Source organism: Solanum tuberosum, unplaced genomic scaffold (assembly GCF_000226075.1).
Source record: "Solanum tuberosum cultivar DM 1-3 516 R44 unplaced genomic scaffold, SolTub_3.0 scf00600, whole genome shotgun sequence".
In the NCBI taxonomy this organism is placed as follows: Eukaryota; Viridiplantae; Streptophyta; class Magnoliopsida; order Solanales; family Solanaceae; genus Solanum; species Solanum tuberosum.
Window position 1 is genome coordinate 165,708 of NW_006239514.1, and position 14,122 is coordinate 179,829.

The following is a 14,122-nucleotide window of genomic DNA, read 5'->3' on the forward strand; positions in this document are numbered from 1 at the left end:
TATGAAAAAGTATAAGAAATATTTAAAACTTATATCAAAGTAAATATTTTTATGTATAAAATAAAATTTTAAGATTTTATATATTATGTCGGGTTGGTTTGGTCTCGGGTTGATTTTCTTTAGTTAAAACCAAACCAACCAAAATATAGTCGAGTTGTTTTTTCAATACCAAACCAAGTCAAACCAAATCACTAGTCGGTTTTTTTTTTTGGTTTGTGGTTTGGTTCGGTTCGGTTTTCGATTCGGTCTTGTACACCCTAGCTACTATCAATTTAATCTAAGAATGAGACTCACTTTGTTTAAAAAGGAATGACATAGTTTAACTTGACACAAAATTTAAGAAAATAAAGAAAAAAATTCAATTTTGTGGTTCTAAATTAAAATTATGTTAAATGTACAAAAATGTCCTTAAATCGTCCTTGAATCTTATGGACGGGAACATGTCATATGAAAAATTAAAATTAAAATTTTACGAAAAAAAGAAAAAATATATTTTTTCTTAAACAAACTAAAAAGAAAAATAGGTCATTATGAAGTAGTTTTTACGTGTCAATTCCTCATAAATTAAATGATTATCATCAGAAATATATGTTAGGTTCTCCCGGAGTGCAGAATGGTCCTATAGAGCCCAATCCAAAATTGGGGCCCGAAATTTATAACTGGACTTAAACCCAACCGGCCAAATTGGCGGGAAATCCCATAGCTTGGCGGGAAATGGCACCTACTTTAGATCAGTTATAGCTTAACCAGCAACTGCCATTTCTCCTTCAACCCTAACTCTACTTTCCTTTTCTCCGGCGAATACAATCAACAATGGTGGGAGTCGCTTACGATTGCCTACTAAATCCACAGGGAGCTGTCCGATCGACATTTGAAAATGCGCTAAGTAAAGTCTCTGATCCAGCCGCGTTCGACGGCAAGGACTGGGGCGCCATTGATCTATTCAGGAAGTTTCTCTATGACGATGGCGGCCTTTCTCAGGTTTTGTCTTGAAATTCCACTCGGTTCTATTTTTTTTTTAGAAGAGTAGCTGATTAGTAGTAGTATCTTGTTTTTATAGGTTCCAGTTCTGAATCCTTCATCTATTGCACGGCTGAAATCCAATACTCTTGTTCGATTTCGGGGAATGATACAAGATATGCTGGGAAATGAATTATATGTTGGCATGTACAAGGTATAATATCATTTTTGTGCCTGCTTTCTCACTTACAGAGTACCTATGTCTTCGTTACTATTTTTTTTTTAATGTTCTAATTAGGATGGAGAAACTTGGAGAACGAATAAGTTTGGTGACTTCTTTCAATTCCCTATGGCTACGGGATCTTCACCTGACATGCGAGTGTGGGAGCGGCGATTACTTTACTGTGTTCCTGTGAGTCTTGAAAACCTTGTTACTTTCTTGTTTATCCACTAGACATACTCCTTTTCTTTTGTGAAGAACATGTCTTCAAAATCTACATTTATGGTGGAATGGTTGCTGGCTAGATGATGAAAATCCTATTTTATCTTTTGGATTATGGAAGAAGATTTAATACTGTAATTCTTTTGCTAGACAGTGTGTTTCTTAGTATCCTGTTGTACCTTATCAAAAAAGAAACCCTGCTTACTTCTGTTTTGATTCTTGAGAAACACAATTAAATAATTGATTTTCTGGTGTTGCTTTAGGTTCCAGGGCAGAATTCATGGATTGAATATTCCTCTGAATCCCTGCTCAATCCAAGTTCAATTTCCTCATCTCCACAAAGGGAGAAACGCCATAGGGAGGATGATACAGCAATGGATGACATTGATATGCAAGTATGTTCCATTTGTTTGTCTGGATGTACCGAAGTTAAACTTTTGCTAGTATAATCAACTAGTTGACTAATAGACATATACACATAAGGCGTTTTAATGATTTGTTTATTGATAGGTGACAAATGAGGAGGTTCAAGCTTCCACCTCCAATAAAAAGATGGTATGTCACACTGAGTTCATTGTTACTTCTCTCTTACTCTATTCAACTACCAATCACTAGCTGTACTTGACTTGAAAATTGTGGATGTAAACTTCTGGTCTTTTTGGTTGCTCTCAGTGGTTGCATTTTTTGTCTATTCATCACATTGTTATCCATCAACATCTGATTAAGCTTCTTGATTTTTTGTTAACACAACAGCGTGAGGATGGGATCACTTCCAATTCATCCAATCTAGGGGACACTCCAACTGCTGACATTGGTTCAGCTACGAGTGTGCTTCCATATTTTGACAGAAATTCTTTGCCATGTCTTGTGAAGGTAAATCTTTAGTTGCTAGTTTAAGCTGAAGTTTGCGTGTGCACCTTATCTGCTAAAATTTTACCGGTACATTTGTAATCTTACAGATATACGACTCTCCTGAATCTGATTTGAAGCTAAATGATGTTTTTGAGTTCATTGGTGTCTTAACATTTGATCCGGAGTTTTCGGTAGACAAAAATGTTGACAATGATATTTTGGGCTATTTGGGTGATGATGATACACAGACTCAGATGCCTCCAACCAAGGTATTTTCTTGTAATGTATTTTATTAGTTGAGACCTTCTTTAATTATATGGACTGAGATTTAGGGTGTCAGAATTGTAGACCAATTATCATTATCTGTCACCACTGGCTTTGATACTTGATTATGGAATATTAGTATGTCATTCTGTTTTCCGGATCAAATTAAAAGGGAACATCACAGTTAAGAATTCACTACATTCTATATAGCACATACAAGGGCATAGATCAGGGTACTGTATTTTTCTGTGCAATGGAAACCATTGCAATTGCTCCTGATATCTGTATCTATTAAATCATTTGATGGCTACAGTGCTTAAGTTAAAACTAAGAATAAATTGACATCTGGTAGGGAGCTGAATCAACTGTGCAGAAACTTAAGCTATAAAACCAAGAATAAATTGACATCTGGTAGGGAGCTAAATCAACTGTGCAGAAGCTTAAGCTAAAACCAAGAAGAAATTGACATCTAGTAGGGAGCTAAATCAACTGTGCAGAATGTGGAGGATTTGTGGCTTAGGTCGCAGGTTCAAGCCCCACACCATGCAAAGCGAAGCCCGGTATTTAAGTGGAGAAGGGTAGAGGGGCGGGCCCATTATCCACCAAGTTTAGAAGGCTGTGATTGGTCCAAAGGGCGGGTCACAGATGGATTTCTCGGTTATAAAAAAAAATAAAAAATCAACTGTGCAGAATGATTATGTGGAGAGGCCAGTGGTATAAAAACAATCAAGTCTCCGAGTACACCATATTTGGTTTAACTTTATTAGTGTTTTGTTCCCAGACTGGTCTTCCTGTTGTTATTTCCTTTTTATTCTTTCTTTGGTTTGAATACTTTAATGTGAATGTATTCCTGCTGCCAGTTTCCATCACTGTGGTTATAAATGCACTTTAAGAGGCTTCTCTGATTCAGGTACCTCGACTCCATTGCCTTATTCACAAGAAGCTTTCCAATCAAGACTTTATTACAGGTTCTCCCACACTTGAGGTAAGTAGTGGGATTGCAAGCTCTTGTTATTTTACCTAGTATGGAGGTCGCTTATTAGGGTAGAAGGTTAGTAGGTATCGAGTGTTGTCTTGTTTTTTGGAGGGGTTTAGCCATTTCCTTTTAGTGTCTTGCTTTTGAATCCACCATCACTTGTTGTTGATTGTGTTTAGGCTATTGCATTATTTTGTATTGTTACTGTTTCTTTATTAGTTGTTTGTTTCTCCTCCGTCACTTTCCTTTTTTCATTATTTGGATATGTTATACTCGAGCCGAGGGTCTTCTGGTAAGTCTCCTTACTTCCATGAGTTAGGGGTATGGTCTGCGTAAACACTGCCCTTCCTCGATCCCACTTGTGGGATTTCACTAGGTATGTTCTTGTTGAGTCTTTTTTGGGGGGTTGGAGGGTGTAGGGTAGGAGGGTTTTTGTTGGCAGTATGCAGGAAATAATGCAGGTGTGGGGTTTGTCAGCATAAATTATTCTTGCACTGTAGACTAATTACTTCTCTTTTTCTTGTGATTAATGGTCCTCGTTCTTGTTATGATTGTTGCAGCTTAAATCCCACCTGGTGAAAGAAATAAGGGAAACTCTATTAAGGCATCTCACGACTATCCTAGGAAATGATGGTGTAGCAGCTAATCTCATGTTATTGCATCTGTTGTCTAAGGCATGAAAATGACTCATTTTTCTTACCTGTAGCTGGATAGATTAGACTTTAAATAAGTAAGATACTAATATCAAGTATATTCTCCATTTCTTTCAGGTGCATGCTAGAGTGGATTCAACTGCCGTTGGAAAGCTTTCCTTGAACCTAACATGTTTTAACAAGGAGACCCTGTCTGTTTATGGTCATCGTCTTAATCTTGCACTCAAGAACCTTCTACCGTTCACACATTGTGTACCTTTAACAGTGGATTACCTTAACAAAATTCCTCTTGCCCCCAAAAAAAATTATCAAACTAATAGGTACAGCAGTTCAATATGATTAACCAGATTTACTGATTTTTATGTTCAGTTGACATGTCATTGGTCATTCGTGTAACTTTGTGGTGAATGCTTCAGGCTGGCATCAGGGATACTGCAACTTGCTGAAGGTTCTCATTTAACTATTGACGAGACTCAATTACAAGAAGGGAGACTTAATCCTATTGGGCTTGAGAATGCAAGAGTCCTGCAAAGCTTGTTGGAACAGCAAAAGGTAATAATGGATTGATAAACTTGCAAATATCCTTTCTCTTGTGTCCGGTATTGGAAGACAGTAGTATATGCTAAAGTGAGATAATAATATAGTATGATCATATTATCAGGTTAAGATTATACATGCAGGTGGAGTTTATACATAGTTTTCATAACTATGAGTCCATCTTATAGCCAGTTTTTCTTCTCTTCTTTTTTTTGTTAGGTTGAATATGACTTCACTTATTATAAAATGGACATGCCTGCGGACATTCAGTTGCTAGTTCTTTCTGAGGGGAAATCCAACATACTCCCAGCAGATTTGGTTTTACCATTTCGACCATTGTCAGTAGATGCTGCTCAAGATGTTGAGATAGAAGTTCTGCAATCTTGGAGATGGTACCTGGCTACTATGAGATCGTTGTCTCACTCTATTACGCAAGAGATGCAGAAGGTAAGAGTTTATGATTGACATCTCAGAAGATGAGTTTAAACATTATCTGGAAACTCTCAATGTGGGGTTACGATAAAATGGCCATCTTAGATTTGTATGAACATTTTTCCATTTAAACACTTTGTGTTACCCTGCTTATGATAAATGATTCTCAACAACCACTCTCCTTGGTAAAAAGTCCCCTTGAAACTCTTATGCTTATTGTTTGTGATCCAAAGTGGTGATTGTAAATCTTCCAAAGTTGTTTTGACTAATTATTGGTTGCCATATCACAGGTGGTAGAAGATGACTTAGTAGCGGCAAGGCAGGCTGATAGAAGCTTAGGTAGCCTAGATTTCAGCAGGTCAGTTGCAGTATTAGTTGAACTTCATTTGGTGTTCATGTCATGACAGTGGTTGTATTGAAGCCAGTGTTTTTGTTCTGCAGGTTTCTGACAATGGGTCGTCTTGTATCTCTAAGTTTTGGTGAAACCACTTTAACCTTAGAACATTGGCAAATGGCCAAAGAATTAGAGCGCCTCCGAAAGGAGAGATTATAGGGCAGTTTGTAAAGCAGTTTCTTCACTTTGTATAAAAGATGATGTGCCTAATCCTTCCAGTTTTGCTGGTAGAGTGGACTGATGTTCTGCTTAGCATTTCTCCAATATTATGTCTCCCTTAAATTGGAGGATAACACTTGGATCTATGAGCAACATATTACCTCATATTATAATAATTTATTCAAGACATGTAACTCCCAAACCTATAACTACCCCATTATACATGGATCTATCACCTTATCTGCAGAAGATAGCGCCCTTTTAGGCTCCGAGCCTTTTGATGGGGAAATCAAGAATGTTATTTATGTACTCGTATCAATATAAATTTTTTTTTTTTTTGTGACAACCTATCGAATCTATAGAACCTTGTTTGAGCTGGAGTTGGCACAAATTCTTTACTTGAGTAGTTAACCAACCAATAATTGGAGTGGCTTTTAATAGGGTACCTCAGTTTCCTCCAGCATTTAATCAATTAATCACAACCTGTGTTTAAGATGTATTTTGAGTAACCAAATTGTATATAGTATTGTGTTTATATTTGGAAGAAGGCTGAGTTCAAGTGTCTAAATGGGGTTTAAGGGACTGTATATAAGTTTAGCCTTCATAATATTTATGTTAATTAAACACTATAAAACCATACATACAATACGGATACCATACAATCATCAATATTCAATAATATTTATGTTAATTAAACACTGTAAAACCATACATACAATACGGATACCATACAATCATCAATATTCAATTGCCTGTCTCCATGCCTCACTAGCCAACTATAATTAACATATTTATGTTAATTAGCCAACTATGATTGGCTAATGAACTTTCCAGACACTCAAGTGCTCCATCTACCCAGAACCCACTCCGACCATTGCCCATTACTCCTATCTCTCCTTAAAGATATAGTTACTGATAAAAAATGTATCTTTAGATTCGAAACAATATGGTCTTCCCATCCAGAACTCCCTAATATTATTGATAATACTTGGAAAAATGCTCACAACCTCCCTGATGCTATCTCACAATTTGAGCGAGACGTTACCACTTGGAATAAGAATACTTTTGGTAACATTTTCTATAAGAAAAATAATATTATAAAAAGACTGCAAGGTATCCACAATTCTAAAAACTATCCGAATAGTTATTTCCTTTTGGACCTTGAACAAGATCTCATCAAAGAATATAATGATATTCTAAAAAAGAGAAGAGGAGTTCTGGAAACTTAAATCTAGAATAAAATTGGCTTAATGAAGGGGATGCTAATACCAATTTTTCCATACTACCACTCTAAATCATCGTAGAAGGAACAAAATTCTCTCCCCTTAAATTGGAGGATAACACTTGGATCTATGAGCAACATATTACCTCATATTATAATAATTTATTCAAGACATGTAACTCCCAAACCTATAACTACCCCATTATACATGGATCTATCACCTTATCTGCAGAAGATAGCGCCCTTTTAGGCTCCGAGCCTTTTGATGGGGAAATCAAGAATGTTATTTATGTACTCGTATCAATATAAATTCTATTTTTTTTTGTGACAACCTATCGAATCTATAGAACCTTGTTTGAGCGGGAGTTGGCACAAGTTCTTTACTTGAGTAGTTAACCAACCAATAATTGGAGTGGCTTTAATAAGGTACCTCAGTTTTCTTCAACATTTAATCAATTAATCACAACCTCTGTTTCAGATGTATTTTGAGTAACCAAATTGTATATAGTATTGTGTTTATATTTGGAAGAAGGCTGAGTTCAAGTGTCTAAACGGGGGTTTAAGGGACTGTATATAAGTTTAGCCTTCATAATATTTATGTTAATTAAACACTATAAAACCATACATACAATACGGATACCATACAATCATCAATATTCAATCGCCTTCCTCCATGCCTCACTAGTCAACTATAATTAACATATTTATGTTAATTAGCCAACTATGATTGGCTAATGAGCTTTCCAGACACTCAAGTGCTCCATCTACCCAGAACTCACTCCGACCATTGCCCATTACTCCTATCTCTCCTAAAAGATATAGTTACTAATAAAAAACGTATCTTTAGATTCGAAACAATGTGGTCCTCCCATCTAGAACTCCCTAATATTATTGATAATACTTGGAAAAATGCTCACAACCTCCCTGATGCTATCTCACAATTCGAGCGAGACGTTACCACTTGGAATAAGAATACTTTTGGTAACATTTTCTATAAGAAAAATAATATTATACAATTCTAAAAACTATCCGAATAGTTATTTTCTTCTAGACCTTGAACAAGATCTCATCAAAGAATATAATGATATTCTAAAAAGAGAAGAGGAGTTCTGGAAACTTAAATCTAGAATAAATTGGCTTAATGAAGGGGATGCTAATAGCAAATTTTTCCATACTACCACTCTAAATCATCGTAGAAGGAACAAAATTCTCTCCCTTAAATTGGAGGATAACACTTGGATCTATGAGCAACATTTGATCCTGCAACATATTACCTCATATTATAATAATTTATTCAGGACATGTAACTCCCAAACCTATAACTACCCCATTATACATGGATCTATCACCTTATCTGCAGAAGATAGCGCCCTTTTAGGCTCCGAGCCTTCTGATGGGGAAATCAAGAATGTTATCAACTCCTTCCATCCCTTTAAAGCTCTAGGTCCAGATGGATTGCACCCTTTTTTCTATCAAAAGTATTGGCACATAGTTGGAGAATCTGTAATCTCATTCTGTAAGAATGTTTTTAAAAAAGAATGCATTCTCGAGGATATCAACATGACTCATGTTTGTTTGATTCCTAAGTGTAAAAATGCAACCTCGCCAAAAAACTTTCGTTCCATTAGTCTGTGCAACACGACTTATAAAATTATCACTAAGATTATATCTAGAAGACTCAAACCAATAATGGATAAGTTGATTGGGCCTTGTCAATCAAGTTTTCTTAAAAATCAACAGGCTACTGACAATGCCATTATTGTCCAAGAGATCATTAGCCACTTTAGAAAAATGAAGGGAAAAACTGGGAACGTCATTGCTAAAATAGAACTTGAAAATGCTTTTGACAAAATAGAATGATCTTTTGTAAGACAAATACTTCACTACTTCAACTTCCCTAGGAATATAATCAATCTTATCATGTCATGTATTTGTACCAATAGAACTGCTATCTTGATTAATGGTACAGGTACGGATTTTTTCTTTCCTTCTAGGGGCTTAAGACAAGGTGACCATATGTCCCCCTATATGTTTATTCTATGTATGGAAGTACTCTCTCACCAAATCAATCAAGCGGTTAATTTGAAAATATGGATCCCCATTAAAATCTCCACCTACGGCCCAAGCCTTTCACATCTTTTCTTTGCAGACGATCTAGTACTTATGTCCCAGGCAACCAAAGAAAGTAGCAATAGCATTATTAAAATCCTTGATAATTTTTGTTCTTGGTCAGGTCAGAGGATCAATAACCACAAATAAAAAATCCTCTTCTCTAATAATTGTTCCAAAGAGATTAAAGATGAGATCTCCTCCTCCATGAAGATCAAAACAAGCATATCTTTTGGAAAATATTTAGGCTTCACCATGTTCAATAAAAGACCGCAAAAAAGAGACTTTCAATTTATAACCGACAACCTCCAATCCAAATTGGCAAGTTGGAAAACAAAGTTTCTAAATATAGCGGGGCGAACGACCCTTGTTAAATCTTCTCTTAGTCATATGACTACCCATGTTATGCAGTATATCAAATTACCTAGTACCATTACAAAGCAAGTCGATAGAGTACAACGTAATTTTATTTGGGGTACTACTGACGTGACGTTAAGAGGAAACTTCACATGCTAAGTTGGGATGTAGTAACTAAGGACAAGAAATTCGGGGGTTTGGGAGTACAAAATTGTAGTGCTAGAAATGATGTAATGCTCATAAAACTAGCATGGAGACTTTACAAAAAACCTAAATCCATTTGGGCCACTCTCCTCACCAATAAATACACTAGAAATACAGACCTCCAAACTAGTAATAAGCATCTAAAGACTACCAGCGCTACATGGAAAAACATCATCCATGGTTGGAAGACATACAGACTGGAGTCGATGGGAACTGGGCCGAGGCAATAAGATCAATTTCTGGCAAGATAAGTGGATCCCAAACTCTATCCCCCTCAACTCCCAAATTATGGGTCCTTTAAATAGAAACGAGTCCAACCTAAAGATTTGTGATTTCATCTAATCAGGAACCTGGTCCTTCTATAGGTTGTCTTTCGATCTCCCACAGGATATTGTTACTAAAATCAGATCAATATATGTGCCCCACCACCTGAATTCGGAAGACAAACTTGTTTGGTCACTTACCAATAATGGTTTATTCACTACTAGTTCAGCCTACAAGTTCATAAAAGATAAATCCTCTAAAGCTCCTACTCATAGTAAGGACTTCAATTGGATCTGGAAATAAAATTAAGTTTTTTTCTCTGGCTTTGTAACCAAAATAGATTGCCAACATGTCATTATTTGCATTCTCTAGGCATAAACATGAATCCTTCCTGTTCAATCCTGAAACTGTGAGACATATTTTTATTGAGTGCCCCATCGTCCAAAAATATTGGGATAATAATAGAGTAAAGAATCTTATTACAGACATAGAAGAATCTAATAATCCAAATTGGCTAGATAGTCTTCGAAAATAAATACTAAGATTAAGTCTATCAATTGGAAACAAGTCTTTCCATTTCTTATGTGGAATATTTGGCTTAGTAGAAATCATAATTATCATAACAAAGTTAATCTTGACATCCCAATATCATTAGCAATCACCAGGACCCTTGAATGTATCCATCTAGCGATTAAAGAACCTAGTGCACGACAAGCTCACATTAGCCCTGAAGCTATTCGTTGGACTCCTCCCAAAATTGCCTTTAAAATTAACATAGATGGCTCTTGATGTGTTGTTCGTGATACTAATGGAAATTGGATAGCAGGAAGCAACTCCAAAATAAATATTTTCTCTGCTACGGGTGCAAAAATTCTATCCTTGCTACATGGTCTCCAGTTAGCAAGAAGATTGAACATTCAGGAAATAGAGATCTTCACTGATTCAACAGAGGTAATAAGCATGCTGAATTTGGCAATGACACTTTTTCTAATATCCTTCTTGAATGCATGGAGTTGCTCCATCAACTGGAGGAGCCAAAAATCAAACATGACTTCAGAGAACAAAAATAGGGTAGCTGATTTACTAGCGCGTAATGGCCAGATGTTGATAGATGATAAGCTCTTTGAGGAATGGACAGTTCCCCCTACGTTTGTTCTGGAAGCACTACAAGTAGACAAGGAAGGAACTTCAGTTGTTAGGTGTATTAAGTCTTTTTGTAATTTACGAAGTGCTATTCCTACTGGACCAGAATCCTTACTTAGTGTTAGCAGTAATGTAGTAGACTTTGATGTACTGACTTATTTTATATAAATAAATAAGTCGTCTTACTACCAAAAAAAGAAAAGAAAACCAAGATTATATTTTATTCCAACATATACTTAAAACAAATCTTTTGTTCATATTAAGTTACAAATAATCAATTACTATATTTATCATTCTTGTGTTCACTTGTCCAAAGGTGAAAACTATTGATTAATTCGACATTGAATTTCATATTTTAAGAGTCAAATAGATATAATTAATACTTTAAACACAAACTCATTTTCCCCCAAATTTTGAATAAATCAAAAGGTAATAAATATGTATGTATGTTCGATAAGAAGGCAAATATTTTTTAAAGTTGTTTTTCAATCTTTTATTTATTTATATTTGATCACAATTCAATTTAAATAAATTTTGATGGCACTTGACTGTTTTCAAGCAAGACAAACTACAACACAATACTATTATATGATATAAATCTAATAAGAATTAAGAAACTTTAACAAGATAATAACTTTAATAAAAATATCACAAATATAATAGAAATCTACACAACAATTCAAAATCAGTATCACAAGCTAAGTGATGAGAGACTAAAGATAAAGAATAATTGTCTAAGAAAATACATAACTATTTGAAATACACAATATTATTATAAAATGATGAACAATGAAGGGATAGAACCTAAATACATAGCTCAGAACAACCTCTAAGCACCATCCCGAACCGCATTGTACTCAAATTAGGTCGTACATAGCTCAGAAAATAAAAGGACAATGAATGCTCAATAAATATCATTGACCGTCCCTAATAAAGTAATGATGAACTTTAAACAAAACCAACTAATTTCATTAATTTGTGCAATATAATCAAAAGGAAAAATGTGCGCATAGTAGTATAGAAACCTCAACAAATTTAGGCCTCATTTGTTTGCAATTAATGGTGGTCTGAATCTGAATAGTTTAGACATTAGACCATTAAGTACAATTATTTTCATAATGATTTAAGCACTTAATTGGGTATTAATATTAAGATGTAGAACACAATCTTAATATTATTTCGAGGTATTCCCTTGTGGATAATATTCACCATCGCTCTATCCACAATCACTAACAACTATCACTAACCACCCCTGCTATCACAGCCACCACCACTACTACCATCATCAACCACCATTATCGTCGTGTACCACCAACCACCTCTGCCATCATAACCACCACTATTGGCAGTTGCTACCACACTTACCTCCTCCATCATTATAATTATACTACTACCACAATCACCATCATCTCTATAGCCATCACTACTTCCACTATTACTATCAACCACTACCACCACTGCAGTCCTTTTCTACTACCAACAAACTCAGGCATCACAACTAGCACCATCGTCAACTACTACTGTACATTCTTTGATCACCTTAATCATTGTCGTCACCTCCACCACTACTATCAGCCATTACCACCATTGTGGTTAATCTATGCTACCAAACCACTTCCATCATCATAACTAGCACCACTGCCAACTACCATAAACACATCATCAACCACCACACATTCTTCAACAACCTTCATCAACACCACCAACTACCACAAATACATCATCAACCACCACACATTCTTCAGTCACCACCATCAACACCACCAACTACTAATATCAATGAACTTCACCATTACGATCACCAACATCATTATCAATCGCCACCACAACACCAACTACCTCCACTGTCATAACTATCACCACCGTCATCACTAACCACTAATAACAACTATTACTATCACCACCACCAGGATAAATTATCTCCACTATCACTAGCAAACATAATTATTATTTTATATCAAATAATAATTTTATTTTATTAATATATTTTAAAATATTTGATTAATTTTTATTTGAACTATATATTTATTATATACATATAAGTAAATTATGTATATTTAGATGCTGAATAACAAATCTCTTATTTTTTTAGTGTTTAGATCTAGAGATAAATTAAGATATGTATTCAGATTCAACCAATAAAAACAAATGAGACCTTACTTTTACTTACAAACCTCAAGGAATATGCATCAGCAACTCACATAATAATCACAATGCTTATGTTAGTTATGATCTAAAATGAAGATACAAACTTTATTGAGCACAATACTCCACCAAGAGCCTCATATTACAATATCAATCTCATATTCTGATACCCACAACGATAATCTCAATCAATATTAACATACATATAGTAGGGATATATCAAATTATTGACTCATAAACGATAAATTTAATTCTACACATGTATCAACATGATCCCACAAATTCAATAGTCTCTAAATCAATTTCATAATCAAGACTCTCAATAATTTTCATATATGTGTTCAAACTGAACTCCCAGTAATTCTCATTCTTATGTAATCTGAATTCTTAATAGTTCCTATAACTGTAGCAAACAAAACGATCACGATCCTTAATATATATACAGACTACAACTATATGTACTAAAACATATCACAAAGTCGATACATTGCATCATTTTTCATTGTTACATAATGTCATATATTTATAATTTAAATGATAAACTTACAAGAGATTATAGTGTATGAGAATTGATCTACTATGTACGGTAAATGATAAAATAAAATTATTAAATTAATAAGTAAAAACAAAATAAGAAGAAAATATTAAGGTAATGACTCAATCACACCGACTATATAAATATAATTTAAGTAACAATACAATACAGTACAATCCACCACAAGCTTGGATTTCCTTTTAATTTGTTTATTTCCAAAATTAGTCTTCCCTTTTATGAAAAGTTGTGACTTTTATGTAAAGTTGTGACTTTCATGAAAAATTGTGATTTTTATGAACAATTGAGACTTTTATGAAAAATTGTGACTTTTATGAAAAATTGTGACTTTTATGAAAGGTTGTGACCCTTCCGAAGGGTTACAACTTTTTCAAATAGTTGTGACCTTTCCGATAAGGCATAATAAACATTTGTTCACATAACCCTTTGTTGTCTATAAATGAAGGGATTTCCTCT

At 34.8% G+C, this 14,122-nt stretch overlaps 1 protein-coding gene across 1 annotated transcript; it reads left to right on the forward strand.

The window, feature by feature from the left end:
* Positions 1–608: 608 nt before the first annotated feature.
* Positions 609–5,740, forward strand: LOC102588998 (mini-chromosome maintenance complex-binding protein). Its single transcript, XM_006365926.2, has 14 exons — positions 609–981; positions 1,061–1,174; positions 1,259–1,372; positions 1,666–1,797; positions 1,913–1,957; positions 2,156–2,275; positions 2,362–2,523; positions 3,429–3,503; positions 4,055–4,168; positions 4,265–4,467; positions 4,564–4,699; positions 4,904–5,131; positions 5,407–5,474; positions 5,558–5,740. The coding sequence occupies exons 1-14, from the start codon at positions 814–816 to the stop codon at positions 5,667–5,669; spliced, it is 1,791 nt and encodes a 596-aa protein (XP_006365988.1). The 5' UTR covers positions 609–813; the 3' UTR covers positions 5,670–5,740.
* The last annotated feature ends 8,382 nt before the right edge of the window (positions 5,741–14,122 follow it).